A 17538-nucleotide genomic window follows, 5' to 3' on the forward strand; every position below is an offset into this window, starting at 1 on the left:
CGAGTCCCAGCCAAGTCCCAGCGTTGCCTAAGCCCTGGCTGGCACACAAACGCCGCCGTGGCAGCGGCCCTGAGCACGCAGCTGGTGGCTGACCCCGGGCAAGGCCGTGCTGTCCTGCCACCGATGGCACCATTCCTGACATCCACTCTGCAGCTGCCCTCCCGCAGCGTCAGCTCCAGGGCGAGGCCTCGGCCGTGCCGGTGGCCTTGGCTCCGCGCGGCTGCCCCAGCGTGTCCCGGTGGCCAAGGCCACTGCCGGACGCCGGGCTGGGCTGCTGGGAGCGCTGCCTTTGGGCTGTGACTCGGTGGCCCCACGGGGCTCACGGCCCTGTCCAAGCTCGCACCACTGCACAGCGCAGGCAGAGAGGCTCATCCCAAAGGGCTCGGGTCCTGGGGAACACCCCCTGCATGGGGACACAGCGGTCAGCCGAGGCTCCTCAGCGCATTTCTGGGCAGAAAGAACCAGGCAGAAGGCAGCAGTGATGTCACATGGTGATGATGTCACACAGTGACAATGTCACACAATGGCCCGGCAGGTTTCAAGAGGGAGGCAGAGCCCGAGAGCCAGGCTCTGGGATCTCTCCAAGGATAATCCTACAGACATTACCCCAATTACCACTCTGTGCCAGTCACAGGTGCACTTTCGGCTGCTGCAGTGCCAGCAGCTACTGGTCCTCTCCTCCTCCCTCTGCAGGTTGTGACAGTGCACTGACCCTGGGCACTGCCAGCACACTGGGACAGCAGCAGTGGCACTGGGCACTGCCACTTCCGCAGCAGAGCACGGAGAGGCCCCGGGGACATCAGGGACGAGTGATCCTCTAGCACACACAGGGCCTGACTCCCCTCCCTCCCTGCGGCTTCGCCACAAGCCCAGCAGCCTGCCTGGCTTCCCTGGGCTGCCACTGATGAGCAGCCACAGCCCTGAGCTTGCCAGGGCTCCCAGAACTCGTAAGGCAAAGGCCACGTTCCCAAACCAGCACGGGATGGACACTGAGTCTACGTGGAAAATCAGGAATGTGTCCCACTGCCAGAGCTGCTATCCCAGCTCTGGAGCTGCAAGGACCTGGCAGATTGCTCTGGACTCCCACAAGTGTGTGGAATGTTTTCATCTCCCCGCATAAATGGGATATCCCAGCAGGAGCAGCTACCAGGAGCCCTCCAGGCCTGAGCTCTGCTCCCAGGATTGCCCCTGTGGCCATGGGGAAGGCCCTGTCCTCACCCAGGCTTGGGAGATGCCCATTCCTGCCCCCTGCCAAGGAGCAGTTCCCACCTGGGAGATGCCCATTCCTGCCCCCTGCCAAGGAGCAGATGGGGAGCAGTTCCCACCCAGAGATCCGCAGTTACTCAATCACTGTACCCTTATCTCACTGAAATGACAGATTATTAATAAAAACCAGCTTCAGCACAGGCAGGTAACTGCTAGTCAGGGTTTGGGATGAGGAAGCGGTGGCTGAGACAGGCTCCCAGAGGGGTTTATCCAAGCACAAAGCCCAGCCTGAGCTTGGGAAGGCACGGGGGATAAAGCGTAGCAGCGCCCAGGTCTCAGCACAGCCAGCTGAGGGCTGCACACGGAGCCATGCATTCACCAACTGCACGGAAGCTGGGAGTTGGGCAAACCTCTGCCAGCCAGAGCTGGGAGCGAGGAGGGGATTGCGCCAGGCTCCGGGACCATCCCTGCTCCACCCGCTGTGTGTCATCTCCTCCCGTGCCAGCGGGAGGGAGGGGTGCTCCTCCGCGCAGCGCCTGGCACTGCCACGCTGTGCCCAACGCACCGGAAGAGGCGAGGCAAGGCACACCCAGCCCGCAGGGCAACCCTGCCTGTATTTACATGCTCCAAGGGCCATTCTTGCAAGTTCTCGCTCCCTTTCTTGGCCCGAGTGTGTTGGGAACGGGGTGGGAGGACAAAGGGATGCAGCAGGCCCCAGGCAGGCTGATCCCACGTTGGCACCACTCCCGGGTGCGTCTGAGCTTCCCTCCTGGGTCAGTTCACTGTGCTGCTCCTGAGAGGTGCCGGTGGTGCTTCAGCAGAGGCAGGGACTGGCGCTCCCAGGCTCTGCACCGTCACAGCACCGCAGCCGACAGCCCCCGCGCGAAAAAGGTGACGTTCCTGTCCTGGATCTTGTACTGGTAGATCTGGACCAGATCCTGCTGCGCCGCCTGCCGCAAGGACAACCTCTTGATTATCTTAATCTGCAAAGGGAAAGGAACAGGAACACTGTCCCTGCGGCTAACCGGAGCAGCCTTGCTCCCCATGCCTCTGGCTGGCCTGCAGGGAAGGGGGGTCACTGATAAATAATCCAGCAGCAGCTGCCTGTCCCTGTGCCTTTAGTGGCAGCCCCTGATGAGGGGCCACACAAGTGTCAGCACCTTCCAGCCCTGCAGAGATCACCACAGGCCAGGCTCAGACGCAGCATTTGGGGAAACTTCTCAGGAAAGTTCTCCCTCACCCCGGGGTGGGAGAAGCCTGCACTGCAGCTGCCTTATAAACCCTGGAAAGCTGCCAGAGGTGGGCAGTCCCAGGTGGCAGGATGTCCCTGAACATCCCCACAGAAGCAGTGACAGCTGGGTGCTCCAGCAGATCCTGGTGCCCACGGGATTACTCCTCAACCACACTGCAGGCTGGGCTGTGTCCCACAAGGCCGGGGCTGCGGTGCTGTAGGTGGCAGGGACACGGGCCAGCTGTCCACGCTCTGCTGTGCCTCACCTGCCCGTGAACATCCTTGCAGAAGCCGGTGGCCAGCCCCTCTGCCCACAGGATGAGGTCGCTGTGATGGCACAGGGAGTTCACAACCAGCTCGTTCTCCTCATCTTCCGAATCCTCGTTGCTGTGAACCAGCACCACGACGTTCCCCTGCAACGGGAGCAGCAGGCAGGCATGAGCCCCTGGCTGGGCCTAATCCTTTAGGGGAAGGATGGGAGGGTGGCAACAGGAGCTTTCACAAACACCCCATCTAAGCTCCAGCTTGGTCTGAATTCCACTGGGAAAACAACCAGCAGCTGTTGATGGAGAGGCTGGACATGCCCCAGCCAGAATCCCCCCATACCCTGGCTGATCCCCGGTGTGGGCAGCAGAGGAGGGGGGATTCTGCCCTCTGCCCCACCCAGAATCCCCCCATACCCTGGCTGATCCCCAGTGCAGGCAGCAGAGGAGGGGGGATTCTGCCCTGTGCCCCACCCAGGTGAGACCCCCCTGCAGAGCTGCCTCCAGCTCTGGGCCCAAACCAGAGGTGTCCGTGCCCAGGGCACACGTGGTCTGCATGGTCCCTTCCAACACAGGCCAGGGCACACGTGGTCTGCATGGTCCCTTCCAACACAGGCCATTCTGTGACACAGGAACACTGAAGAGCTCACTGTACACTGAGCACACACACACACACACATATATGTAACGTGCAATCTAAAAATACCTCCAGCCTTTGAGAGGAGACAGTGGCTGAACCAGTCTGTCAGGCTGGGCAGATGGCACTGACTGAATTCAGAGCAGGTAAATAAAGAGGTGGCCAAAGGGCTGCAGCACTGCTCACACCCTCACAGCTCTGACAGGGAGCAAACACCTCCCCAGCACACCGACTCTATTAACAGCCACCCCAAGAGACTCTGCCTCAGCCCAGGCAAGTCACCAGTGACTTAAAATAACACAAATTCTCAATCAATTAAAATGTACTTTAAGGCTTCAGAACACCTCAGACAGAAATAGCAAAGTGTTAGCGTGGTTTATCATCTTTTTTAGCTCTTGGGAGGTAAATATTCTTGGCAAGCAGATCATCCCTGTCAGCACATACAGCCCAACACCCCGCGCCGTGTGAAGTGCAGGGTGACAGCACCCAACACCACTGGCTCATTCCTCGCTCCTGCAGGGAAGTGCCCAGGGAGGGGACACTGCTGCGATGGCAGAGCTTGGATGTGACTGTGAGCACGTCTGGCTGCGGTGCTCTCAGGAGTCCCCACATCGCTGGGAGATCTTTGTAGATCACCACCCCACCTTGGGGACCAGCCACACTGGAGGGTGGTGGGAGAAGGGGCTGGTGTGCCCCCGAAGGGGCCCTTCATTTCTGTCCCCTGTGAGACTCAGCAGCCCCCCACGTGACCCATTTCCACCCCTGCCCTCCCACACAGGGGTGTGAGTCAGGATCTCTGGAGAGCCAGGAGCTCCAAAACCCACCGTTTTACACCTCAAATCCCTGTTCATACATCAGAGACACACAGCAGCCTTCTCTGGGCAGCACCTCCCAGGAATCCAGCTGAACAGGAGCCTGCACAGGTACTCCGGGACCCACACAACCCCCAAGAGCGGCCCCAGAGCAATGATCTGAACTCCCTGGACAGCCAGGGCCTTTCACAAAGCTCAGCACGGTCAGATGGAAGGAGAACGAAGGCAGGCTTTGCTCTGGAGGCTCTGTGCACAGCCAGGGCCCGGGCAGCAGTACCTTCAGCTGGCAGCACACGCACACGCGGCAGTAGTGGATGAAGTCCAGCACGGCCACCGGGGCAGCCCCCAGGCTCAGCAGGACACTGAGGTCATCCACCAGCAGCACGGGGCCTTTCCAGGAATCAGCGCCAGCGCCAGCCAGGGACACCCGGACAAAGTCAAACAAGGCTCGCAGGTCACAGCCGCTCCCGCTGCAAGACATGAAGGAGCTGTCAGGGGCTTGGCACCGCGTGTCCCCCCCTCACCCACCGAGCCAGAGTGGGCATCACCAGCCTGTCCCCTCCCGGCTGTCCCTACTGCTGTGACAGCCACCTCCTCACTGCCCTTCAGCCCCTGCTCCTTTATACCTGCGTGTGGTGAAACCCTCCTGCCCTGCTCCAGGGGTGGTGGAACGCTTTGGGTGGGAAGGAAACTCAAAGCCCATCCAGTGCCACCCCTCCGCCACGGCAGGGACACCTTCCACCATCCCAGGCTGCTCCCAGCCCAGTCCAACATGGCCTTGCACACTGCTGGGGAAGTGTTTGGCCTGAGCTTCCCAGGGAACATGGAGAAAACGGCATGGGAATAAACCCAAACGCCAGCATGGATAAAGCAGCACTGCTCTCTTGGGTAAGAATAAAACCCAAAATAATGAAAGAAGGGAATAAAACCACTTGGCTGGGGTTTCATTTGACACAAACCTGTGGAGTGCTGAAATAAATGTTTTTCTAGACCTGTGACATGCTTGGCAATGAGGATGGGTGGAAGTTCCCCCAAAATTCTGGGAAGGGGAACACGATCCCCTCAAGCAGCAGCGAGGGACAGGCCAGGGCACTCAGGGGGATGTGCACAATGCTGGTGTTTCCCTTCACTTGGTGGGTGTCCAGCTGAGTCCTTGGGCCTTGGAGGGGAGCACAAAGCACAGCAGGAGCCAGCCCTGGACCTTGGGTGGTGCCCTTGGTGGCAGCAGATGTGAGGGGGAACACTCCATGCTCAGGCTCACCTCAGAAACTGCAGAGGACTGGGCTGTCCTGGCTGCTCCTCCTCCCCAAACAGGAGGTCAAGGCAGGACTTGAGGCCCTCCAGGAAGACAAGCTGTCCCCTCTCCTTGGCAGCTGCCAGATTGACTCCCTCGAGAGAGGAAAACGTTAGGTTTCAGAGTGAACACTTACGGAAAATGGTGCACACAGAACCACGTGGATCGACAGCCAAATTTTCATTCTCGTTTGAATCAAATCTTATCTAAATGTGCTGATAAAGTCAGCGCTTCAGGGATGAAATGGGCACGTCTGCTACAGCCACTGGTGGCATATTCACTCTTCTGGACTTCGCCAGGAGACAATAAAAACACACTGTGATTTGGGGGCCCAGACATCCTGGAATTCCTTCTGGGAAGCCAGCGTGGTGTGCAGAGGCAGGGAGAGAATGACCCAGGCTTCTCCAAGTACCTGCTGGGAGCAATTCCATCACCTCCCTCCCTGGGAGGTGAAAGCTTTTGTTTTTCTCTATCTCCAGATCACGGCTGTGGCAATGAGGGCTCCTGGCACAGCCCACGAAGCTGAGCCTGGCACGGCTTGGCATCCCGACACTTGCACAACACCTGGAGAGAGCAGCCAGGGCTCCCACGGGAAGCAGCCGTGACTCCACCTGGAGGAGGAGGAGGAGGGCCAGGACAAAGCCTGGGGCTGTGGCTCAGACTCGCACTCAGCCGGCTCACAGCCCTGCCTGCTGGTGAGGCCAACGGAGAGCCACGTGCTGGGAACGTCCAGCTCACACGGAGACATCCCACAGCTGCAGCAGACATGGAGAAGGCTCCAGCTGGAGATCACACAATTCCAGGAAGGTTTGGTTGGAGGGGATGCAGCCCCCCTGCATCCCTCTGCAGGGACACCTTCCACTGGACTAGGTTGCTCCAAGGCCTGTCAAGGGCTGAAGGAGCTGGGGGGGCTCAGCCTGGACAAGAGGAGGCTCAGAGGGACCTCCTCACTCTGCACTGTTTATTCTCAAAAAGGATGGTCAGGCATCGGAAGGGGCTGCCCAGGGCAGTGGAGAGTCACCGTCCCTGGGGGGATTTAAAAGCCGTGTGGATGTGGCACTTGGGGCAGTGGTGGCCTTGGCAGTGCTGGGTGACAGGTGGACACAATGATCCTTGAGGGCTTCCCAACCTCACTGATTCCATGAGCACGTGCAGTACAATTATTTCCTGGAGGATAAGACTAGGTGACCTTTTCAGGTGTCTTCCAACCCAAACTATTCCATGAGTTATCTTCCCAGGCTCAATTTTGCAGCACTAACACTTTGTAACATGGATATTAAGCATAATCTGAGGCCTGACTGAACTCCATCTGCTGGCATCTGCTCCCTGCTTTAAAGGGAAGCTGCCTGGACTCCTGACCCTGGGAATCCTGCTGCCTGACAAGAATGCTTCCTCTATCTTCCTTCTACTCAGCTGGGAAGGAGCGTGTGCCTGAATGCTCACTCCCTCTTCAGAGTGCCCCGATCAAGCAATAGTTGTTTTGGGCACTAGCCCTCAGTAACAGCTTCAGAAATAGCAGCATTATTGGGCAATTCTGAGCACACACCACGGGAAACTTCCCAGCCAAGGACAGAAGCACCTTTACCTGGCAGGTGAGGAGCAGGGAGCAGCCAGCAAATACACACCTGCCGTGCCACGAAGAAGGGCTGGGCTGCACAGCAGCCTCACATTCCCCATTCCCTCGGGGATTTCTGCAGTCCCTAGGACTGGGAACCTGCTGAAATGCTGGGACTAAATTCACTAACATCAATAACTCAGCAACTGATTTTGCCTTTGCTTCAGCCATTTTGTCCTGCACACACAAAGTCTCTGTACCTCAGATGTGGATGAAAAGTGTCCCCCCCTTCAGAAGGAACTCGGTGCTGTGCCTGGGTGACAAGGAAGGGCCACAGCAGCCAGGGACAGGGTGCCTGTGTGTCAGACCGAGAATTCAGCCCCCTCAGTGCCATGCCATGGACCCAGCACGTCCAGCTTCATTTTCCAGCAGGGGAACAGGTCCCAGAGAGACCCAAACTCACCCGCTGCAGTCACCTGTCACAGCAAACCTCTGCCTGTCTCCCTGCTGGCAGCCACCCAGCGTGACCTCTGGAAGCAGCACAGGAAGCATCAGACAGCTTGGAAAAGCGGGTTAAGTGCTCAAAATGGCCAGTGGCACCTTCCTGAGTGCACAGCCAGGACTGATATCCCCAGAGCAGAGGCACGGCAGTGCCCAGCACCCCAACAGCCTGAAAGCTTTCACTGTGAGCCAGCATGCTGCTCCATTACCCTGGAGCACAGGACATTATCTCTGGCACACTGTCAGCCATCGACCCAGCCCAGGAGCGCTCCTGCAGCAGCAGCTCAGCTGCTCCTCCCCTCCGGGTGGTGCCCCCGGCTGCCAGCAGTGACAGCCCCTCAAAGCAGAGCTGCTGCTCACCGCTGGCCACTCCATACGGGAAAGCAAAATGTCTGGGGGACAGAAGGAATGGAGTGTGCAAAGCAGGGGGAATGAGCTCATCAGCAAACACAGCTGTGGGACCAAGTGGGGCCATCAGGGATCAGGCCACACCACGTCCTCCAAGCTGTGACTCGGAGCAGGGGACAGGAGATGGGCATCAAACGGGGAGAAATCTGGTTTCCCTGTAAAACAAAACAAACTTTGTACAAGTGAGGGTGGGAACACCAACCTGGCAGGGTGCCCTGCTGCTGTTTGTCCTGATATAGCCCTGCAGGCTCTCGGCAAGGTCAGGGCCAATAACATTGACAGTGCCTCAAAATGAAGTGTGGGTCCTCAGGGACAGAGGACACAGGCACAAAAAAAGCCAGGGAAGGATTTTTCTGCAAGTAAAGATACATCCCTGCGCTTAGCTAACACATAAGGAAGTGGTTTGGGACTTGTAACACCTGGCACACTGGGAAAGCAGCAAGTCCCTGGAAGCATCACTTCAGCTGGGTATAAATATTCACTTTATCACCACACATCAGTGCTACAAGTGTCACTGTGCAATCCACCCCGGCTCCAGGAGCCTCCTCCAGGGCTGGGACTACCCTGCTCCCAGCAGAAACTGGGGCACTGCTCAGTTCTGAAGCTCCTCCAAGCGCAGGCTTTCCTAAGAACATAATCACAGTCACAGAGTCACTGAGGCTGGAAAAGTCCCCTGAGTCCATCCAGCCCAGCCATTCCCCCAGCACTGCAGGGCCACCGCCAATCCATGTGCCATGGTGCCACATCCACACGGTTTTTAAATCCCTCCAGCAATGGGGACTCCAGCACTGCCCTGGGCAGCTGGGCCAGGGCTGGGCAGACTTTTTGGGGAAGGAATATTCCCAATATCCAACCTGACCCTCCCCTGGCAACCCTTGAGGTCCCTGCTCCCTGGGAGCACAGCCCAACTCCTCCGGCTGTTCCCTCCTGGCAGGAGCTGTGCAGAGCCACAAGCCCCCCCCTGAGCCTCCTTTGCTCCAGGCTGAGCCCCTTCCCAGCTCCCTCAGCCCCTTCCCAGCTCCATTCCCTTCCCTGGACACGCTCTGTGCTGTACCTGGGGATCACAAGACTGCCCCCAGGCCCAGAGGTGCCTCAGCAGTGCCAGCACAGGGGATGGGCCCTGCCCTGGGCCTGTGGCCACGCCATTACTGCTCTCCAGTAAAGATCTACAGCAGCGAGCTCCTAAACAAATTTAAGAGTGAAACTTCCCTGCCGAGACCCACCTTTCCTGAGCCTGACGTGTTCATCTGTGCAAAGAGGGATTAAAGCAAAGAGAAGATGTGATGGAAACTTGGTTATAAATAACTGATGTTGCGACCTCCAGCTCCTCAGAGCTTGGGAGGAATTCACAGCAAGGACCACAGGGGCACCTGTGAAGCTGCCAGGCAAGAGTGACTCAGAGCTGACAGCAGCTCAGCGCTTCTCCGAGCTACGCTTATCACCTCCTTTGTGGCAGGCACCTTTTGTTCGAGTATCAGACAGCAAATCGCCCCCATTTGCATCGCACGTGTGCTCCAGCTAATCCTCATGTTCTCTCCCTCACAGCCTCCCAGGCAGGGAGATGTCAGCAGCTCCCATTAAGTGTACCCCCGGAAATGTGAGCATTAGGAAACACCCTGACTTGAGGAGCAGGCAGGGATCCCGTATTTAACAGCTGGATTTCCTCCCCACACCGGCTGCTGTGCCCCATTTCCTGCCCCACTCAGCAAGTTCCCTCCACGATTTCCTCCTCTCTGCACCACCAAGGCCAGGACAGCTCGGGTACTCTCTGTACTCGAGGGGTGGGGTTTGCTCAGCCAGGGGGACCGGCTCTGCAGGGGAATCACCCCACCAGTTACAGCTCTGTGGAACAGGGCTCTGCACGGGAATCACCCCATGAGTTACAGTTCCATGGAACACCGGCTCTGCAGGGGAATCACCCCATGAGTTACAGCTCCGTGGAACAGGGCTCTGCAGGGGAATCACCCCACCAGTTACAGCTCCTGGGGGAACACTGACTCTGCAGGGGAATCACCCCACAAGTTACAGCTCCTGGGGGAACACGGCTCTGCAGGGGAATCACCCCACGAGTTACAGCTCCGTGGAACACTGGCTCTGCAGGGGAATCACCCCACGAGTTACAGCTCTGTGGAACACTGGCTCTGAAGGGGAATCACCCCAGGAGTTACAGCTCCTGGGGGAACACTGGCTCTGCAGGAGAATCACCCCACGAGCTACAGCTCTGTGTGAGAGCACCGTGTTAGCTCAGCCCACCGCATGTACCCCGGGCCGCTGATCTCCTTTCAAAAGGTAAAAAGGACCAGTAAATAAAATACAGTTTAGCAGCGCCCTGTTTACAGTGGGGAGTACAGTACCTGGTTCCTCAGCACCTGGAGTCTTCCTGAGCAGCAGTGCTGCTGGGATTCAGCAGAAGCAGAGGGAGGAGCAGTGCAAGCCCTCATCCCCTCAGCCCCGGAAGGTCACCTGCACTTCCCACCTGGAGCATTTCACCTTGGAGTGTTGCACAAAGAGCTGAGTGAAGCAGTTTGGAGCTCAGACAATATGCTGACACGCAGAATTACCCTGCCTGCTTTGTCTCTGTTTCCTCATTTCAGAGTACACATAATCCTTGTCCAACTCAGCATGGGAAGGAAATCCCTAGGAACTTACCTGTGGCTCCTCACAGAGCTCAAAGGGATGGCTCAGCCCAGAGGCCAAGGAGGCACACAGGTGTGTGTGTGACTCAGCCCTGCATCCCAACAGGAACCAGAGGACTGGGGACAAAGTCACCTCAGGAGCTCCTGCAGGGGTGCAGGGGTCCTGGGAACACTGACACCTCAGCTTTTTGCTCTCCAGGGGATTAAGGAACCTCCATCTACCAGTCTGTGCCTGTCTGGGGAGCACTGATCCCCAGCAAACACTTTCAAGCACAAAGCAAGCAGCTGTCTGGCTCTGGGCAGGGCAGAGCCCTGGGGCACCCCACAGCCAGGGGTTTGCCCCAAAGTGCTCTTCATCCCCATCGCAGGAGCACCAATCCCGACTGCCCCCATCAAGACCTGGAGACATTTGCTCACACGCAGTTCCTGCTCCCCATTCCCATTCCCTCCCACCCAACAGAAGCTACCTGGAGCTTCTGTAATAATGAACCTGTGCCAAGAGACTCACCAGCTTCTGCGCCACGATGCTGTAGTGGCTGAAGGACTGCAGCAGGGCCACAAAGCAAACCTTGCAGCCAGCTGGGGAGGGACAAAAGCACACATTAGCAGTTCCACTTTGCAGCTGACATTATCAAAGCTCATGAATCACAGCAGCCAGGCCACAGATCTGTCTGGAAGGACCTTGAAGTGATGTAGGTCTAGACAAACCTCCTTTGCTTTCAATTTTCACCCTTATACAGGATATCCGCATTACTGAAAATGTCAGTTTAAAAAGAGAGGGAAAGAAGGAAAAAGATGACACTAAAAAGTGTAAGGCCACTTTTCTGCCTTGTGCCAGGCCAGCCTGGCACCTCCTGACCCTGTTTGCTGGTGTGACAGTAAGGAGGCCAAGGGCCAGCTGTGACACTGAACTACTGAAACCACAGACGTGCCAAAAATTCCCATTTTGGCTCTCACAGGGCAAGTGACCCTGACTGGAAAAACACAGAACAGGGAATTGTGTCAGACACCTAAATAAAAAGCGATTTTGGAACACAGTTTGGGTATGGACATAACCATGTTTGTTGGACATGGATTTCAAGTAGAACAAGTCAATGGCCCCAGGTGAACCTTCACATCTCCCAAAGGCTCTGGGCACCGAGGGAACAACATGGGGTGCTGCAGACAGGGAACAACTGCACCCAGGTCCTCGGCTGGAGGGGGCAGGTGACAGCCAGCACAGCTGTCCTGAGACACATGCCTATCCCACAGGGCTGCCACCCACCAGGGATGGAAGGCTGTTCCCAGGCACACAGGCAGCTCTGGACAGCGACTCCCAGGGCCCTGCTGCCCTGCAGCACCAACTCCCAGGGCCCTGCTGCCCTGCAGCACCAACTCCCAGGGCCCTGCTGCGGGGCAGGACATCAGCAGAGCCCGAGGCAGTGCCTGGCAGGTCTCTTTGAGCCTTTCACACTGTTACCAACCCACTTCCCATGGGATTTCCTTCACTTTCCCTCTGTTCCAGTAAGTACAAAATATTTCAAAGCAGGGTGAAGGCCCAGCTGAGGCAGTGGCAGTTCTGGGGGCACAATGTCCTCATGCCATGCCATGCCCTGCCCAGCACTCTGAGCTCCCTTTCAGGCCTGACAGTACCAGAGCTGCTGGGCTGGTGGCTGTGCCAGCACAAAGCTGGAGGAGTCCCTGAGTCCTGCTCTGCAGAAGCCAGGAGGTTACTCACAGGGGAAACTGCTCCCAGAAAAGTAACTAGACACCTTGCCAGGCTCTGTTTGTTCCTTGCCTCACTCTGAGCTTATCTGCGGTTAATTGGTCCTGATAAGTGTAATTACATCATAAAAATGGAAGCAGTGAGGGAACTGCAGTGAACAGAGCCTGTCAGAGCCTCCCTGTCAGAGCCTGTGTGATTTACAACCATTGCCACAGCCCATGATGAAACAAGGTGCAGAATTATGGGATGTACCCAAGGATACAGAAGAGTCCCAAGAACAAGTCAGGACTAGAACCCATAAATCCTAACCCCAAGCTTTGTGTTTGTCTGAGGTAACTCACACTCTGCAGAGCTGCCCTGTGCTCACGGAGCAGCCCTGAGGGAACCTCTCAGGCGTCCCTGCCTCGGGGTGCTGCTGCTGACCCACCTCTGAGGTAGAAGGAGAGGAAGTGGTGCACCAGGAAGCTGCCATCTGTCCGGGTGTCTCGCAGCAGGGTGAACTTGCCCTGGAAAAGAAGCAGCAAAACAACAGAGTAAGGTGAGGGCACAATCTGCTCTTGGCAGACAAGATGCTGGCTCAAGCTGCAGGAATTCTGCGGGTGCTACTCAGAGGAAGAAGTGGACGAGCAGAGCTCCAGCTGCCTGTTCACAAAGGGAAGCCAGCATTCCTCTGGACACAGCCCACAGGGAGGCATGAGAACCACAGTATGGCTAAGGCTGGAAAAGCCCTCAGAGCCCACCATGTCCAACCATTAACCAGCTCAACCATGAACACTGCCAAGCTCACCGCTGAACTATGTCCCCACATGTCCACCAGCTAAAAACCCTGGTGCCCAACTGTGAGCCCAGCTGGACTCCCAGGTCTGTGCCCAGCAGGTGCCACCCCCTCCCCTGGCAACAAGGGACGTGCAGCACAGCGCTCCCAGCGCCACCACAGCCGGAGCCTCTGGTGCTGCACACCACCAAGGGGCTGCTGGGCAGCTTCCACCTCCCAGCCTTGAGCCCCTCTGCCCCAATTCACTGGCATCTTTCTCCTCCCAGTGGCAGGGCTCTCACTCCTTCACTCCCTTCCCAGCCATTCTCCTCCTGCCACAGCCAGCACTGCCAGAGTGTTCAAATGTCAGCACCCCTGGAGCTGCAGCTCCTCCTGTGCCCAAACAGCCCTCCCTGTCCTCCTTGCCAGGTGTACTTCCAAAATGCCACCTTCAGGGTAGAAAACCTTGTCACCAAAATTCTGTGGTGCAGCACAGCTCCCGGCACAAGGTATAAACCTTGTTTTGATCAGGCAGGAAATTAATTCTGTTCATGAGTGCACACTCATTATCAGCCCCAGCCTCATCAAGGTGTTTGTTTCCATTAAAATCTTAGTCAGGATGTTGCTTTAATCAATACAAATCATAGATGAGCTGCTTGGAAACACAAAGAACTTATCAAAGTGGGAGGTTTTTCTACTCGCAGGAACAGAAGAAGCCTTTCACAGCAACAAGCCATCTCTGCACAGGCAATTCCCAAGGCATCCATCAGAACAAAGTCCCCGGTGCCCAAAGCAGAGCAAATGGAACGGCAAACATTGAACATGGCTGCAGGGAATGCAGAGCAGGGGCCAGGGCAGGGAAGCTGCTCTCCCTCAGCCACAGTGAGAGCTCTGCCCCCCAAAAAGGGTTATGCCTCAAAGGCCACGCAGGGACAGGGACACTGCCCCAGGACGTGCCCTCCATGGATGAGCCTGGAGGAGACCTATGCTCAAAGAGCACAAACCCAGATGTTCAGGGGCTTATCTTCTGCAACTCCGTCCCCTCCAGCTCCCCTGTTCTCACCAGAGTGCTCCCTGTGTGCCCTCCCTGCCAGCGGGCTCCCACAGGCTGTGCTGGCACCGCGGGGTTTGTCACCCCGAGCACACAGCACCATTCCAAAGGCAAAGCCTCCCTGTGGCACCTTCCCCAGGAAGCCCAGCCCGTTCAGGGCGTGCCGGGCCCTCACGCGCTCAGCACCTGCAATGTGAGGGAGAAGCTGCAGCCACTTGTTAGGAAGTGCCAGAATCCCTTGGCGGGGCAGCAGCGGGTGGCACAGGCCCACGGTGACACCGCAGGCACACCCCCAGACACAGCCACGCCAGCAGCAGCTCCCTGCACCCTGAGGCGCAGCTTCTCTGGGCAGCCAGGACGAGGCAAGAGATGAGAAATCTTGACTTCATGTTCCAGAAGGCTGGTTCGTTGTATTATGATATATATTATATTAAAAATGCTAAACTGAAACTATACTAAACGAATAGAGAGGCAGATCCATTAGAAGGCAAGCCGGGAATAGAATGGAATGAACAATAAAGGCTTCTGACTGACCGAGACAGTCTGGACAGCCAGACTGTGACTGGTTATTAATCAGAAACAACCACCAGACCAATCCCGGATCCACCTGTTGCATTCCACAGCAGCACACAGTCATTGTTTACAGGTTGTTCCTGAGGCCTCTCAGCTCCTCGGGAGAAGAAAATCCTGGCAAAAGGATTTTCATAAAATATGTCTGTAACAGTGAGGCCTGCGGGGACAGCGCCCGTCAGCTCGGGAAGCAGCACGGCCCAGCCATGGAGCTGCAGAAATCGGGACAGCAGCAGCAGGAAGGTCGGGAAGCATCAGGGTCCAGCCGTAGAGCTGAGGAAATTGGGATGGCAGCAGCGGGAAGGTCGGGAAGCAGCACGGCCTGGCCACGGAGCTGAGGAAATCGGGCCGGCAGCAGCGGAAGGTCGGGAAGCAGCAGGGCCCAGCCGTGGAGCTGTGGAAATCGGGCCGGCAGCAGCAGAAGGTCGGGAAGCAGCACAGCCCAGCCGTGGAGCTGCGGAAATTGGGATGGCAGCAGCGGGAAGGTCAGGAAGCAGCACAGCCCAGCCGTGGAGCTGAGGAAATCGGGCCGGCAGCAGCGGAAGGTCAGGCGGCAGAGGGCTGACACTGTTACCCAGCGGGATCCCAGCACACTGCGGGGACAGGCTCTGCACGGGGACCGCTGCCACCGAGGGCACCTGCACGCACACCTGCTCTCCATCTAGCAGCAGGGTAAAGCAGATGTAATACCCTGAGCGTTGCAGAAGTCGTTCCCCACTGTAGCACCGGGAACAGCCCTGGACCAGATCCCGCGGCGTGTGTGGGATGGGAAGGGAAGGGCCAACTCAATCCAAGGGAACTCCTCACACATGAGGCCTTGGCCGGCTCCTGCTCTGGCTGCCAAGTCCAAACCCAGCATCTTGAGGCCAATCTCGGGGTTTTGCTCTGTGGAATTTCCTGCTCCCATCAAGGCGAGCTCCTTGCGTCAGAACCAAGCTCGTGGATGCCCGCATTCCCGCTCATCCCAGAGCTCCACCACCAGTGTCCTCTCCACACCACAGAGCACAGAGCCCACCAAGCTCTTCTCCCTTAGTGTGTCAAAAACCCAACAGCAACCCACAGGAACACAGGGCTTTGGGACTGCACACTCAGACTATCCTTTACTACACCCAGCCTCAGCCAACACCGCCACCAGATCTGCCCTGAGCCTCAAGGGCACCATCCCAAACTCCCCTGAGCCTCAAGGGCACCATCCCAAACTCCCCTCAGCACTGACCCCCATCAGACCAGCACTGCCCCGCTCCAGCCAGCCCCACAAGGAGCCACCTCAGAAGGACCTTCCAGACCAAGGAGAAACCTCCCCCATTCCACCACAAGCTGGTAGTAGGGCAAGGGGGAAACTGCAGACAAAGGGGGAAACTCAGACTTATAAACTAAATTATCACCCCAAACGTGCTTTTATTATCTAAGCTTGTAGCTGTCAGGAAAAACATGGAGTGACATGCAGCACACGGATAATTTATTAATAATTACTGATGACACTGAGCTGGTGGTGTGGTCACATGCCAGAGGGAAGGGATGGGGCATCCAGGGGGACCTGGGGAAGCTGATGGAGCGGGTCCTTGGGAACCTCACAAGGTTCAACAAGGCCAAGTGCAAGGTGTTGCACCTGGGTCAGGACAATCCCCAGAATCAGCAAAGGCTGAGGGATGGATGGAAAACAGACAAACTGCTCAGGGCTGGAGCCCCTGTGCTCTGGAGCCAGGCTGAAGAGCTGGGAATGCTCCCCTGGAGAGGAGAAGCTCCAGGGAGAGCTCAGAGCCCCTGCCAGGGCCTGAAGGGGCTCCAGGAGAGCTGGAGAGGGACTGGGGACAAGGCCTGCAGGGACAGGACACAGGGAATGGCTCCCACTGCCAGAGGGCAAGGATGGATGGGAGATTGGGAACTGGGAATTGCTCCCTGTGAGGGTGCTGAGGCCCTAGAATGGAATTCACAGAGCAGCCGGGGCTGCTCCTGGATCCCTGAAGTGTCCCAGGCCAGGCTGGACACTGGGGCTTGGAGCACCTGGGAGGGAGGAAGGTGTCCCTGCACAGGACAGGACCGGATGAGCTTTGAGGCTCCTTGCAGCCCAAAGCACGCCGGAATTCCACGACTGACATTTTACCTGCGCAGCTCTCACAGACAGCGAGGCTGTTTAGCTCCTGCGTGACTTCATTAACGCAAAACCTCCGTGGAAAAGCTACGTTAATTAACTTACTGCCCCAAATGACAAGCAGCTCTAGAACAGCTCCCCGGTCCGGAGCAGTGCCCGCCAGCGGGTTTAACGCCCAGCTCTGTGTTTATTCCCCGCACGGGAGCAGGGACACACCGCGGAACAGAGCTCGGACGCTTCTCAGTCGGAGCCGGAGCCGTGAGGGGCGGCGGGGAGCCGGGAACGGGAGACGGAAGGGCCGAAGGCGCTCTGGCACCGGCCGCAGCCGCCGTCTGCGGAGGCCGTGCCCCTCCCAGCGTGCCCCGCCGCTCCCGGCGGCCCCGGCCCGTCCCTCCCGCCCTGTCAGCGCCCTCTCACCGCGTCCGGGCGCTCCGGGGAGGCCCCGAGCAGCTCGTTCAGCTCCGCGAACATGGCGGCGCCGCTGAGGGGCCGCGCGCGGCGGGAAGCGCAGCGGCGCCGCGCATGCGCGGGGCGGGGGCGCCCCCTGCTGGCGGGGTCGGGGCTGCAACGGCGGCCCCGGGAGCCGCGAGCGCCGGCAATTAACGGGGCTGGGGCAATTAACGGGGCTGGGTTAATTAACGGGGCTGGGGCAATTAACGGGGCTGGGGCAATTAACGGGGCTGAGGCAATTAACGGGGCTGGGTTAATTAACGGGGCTGGGGTAATTAACGGGGCCGGATCGGCAGTGAACGGGGCTGGGGCAATTAACGGGGCCGGGTTAATTAACGGGGCCGGATCGGCAATGAGCGGGGCTGCATGGGCA

At 57.9% G+C, this 17538-nt stretch overlaps 1 protein-coding gene across 1 annotated transcript; it reads right to left on the reverse strand.

Annotated features, from left to right (window-relative positions):
- Positions 1 to 1363: 1363 nt before the first annotated feature.
- Positions 1364 to 17225, reverse strand: ELP6 (elongator acetyltransferase complex subunit 6). Its single transcript, XM_038130022.1, has 7 exons — positions 17133 to 17225; positions 12676 to 12754; positions 11052 to 11122; positions 5411 to 5538; positions 4427 to 4619; positions 2704 to 2850; positions 1364 to 2189 (listed from the first exon to the last, which is right to left on the reverse strand). Exons 1-7 carry the CDS (start codon positions 17184 to 17186, stop codon positions 2061 to 2063), a joined length of 801 nt encoding a protein of 266 aa, XP_037985950.1. The 5' UTR covers positions 17187 to 17225; the 3' UTR covers positions 1364 to 2060.
- Positions 17226 to 17538: the final 313 nt, after the last annotated feature.

This window comes from Motacilla alba, chromosome 2, assembly GCF_015832195.1.
Source record: "Motacilla alba alba isolate MOTALB_02 chromosome 2, Motacilla_alba_V1.0_pri, whole genome shotgun sequence".
Classification (NCBI taxonomy): domain Eukaryota; kingdom Metazoa; phylum Chordata; class Aves; order Passeriformes; family Motacillidae; genus Motacilla; species Motacilla alba.

Coding starts and splice junctions, on each gene's coding strand:
- ELP6 (XM_038130022.1), bottom strand. CDS start 17,186: ATGTTCGCGGAGCTGAACGAGCTGCTCGGGGCCTCCCCGGAGCGCCCG. Junction 5,539..11,051: donor GCATCGTGGCGCAGAAGCTG/GTGAGTCTCTTG, acceptor TCCTCTCTCGAG/GGAGTCAATCTGGCAGCTGC. Junction 2,851..4,426: donor GCGTGTGCTGCCAGCTGAAG/GTACTGCTGCCC, acceptor CTCCCGTTGCAG/GGGAACGTCGTGGTGCTGGT.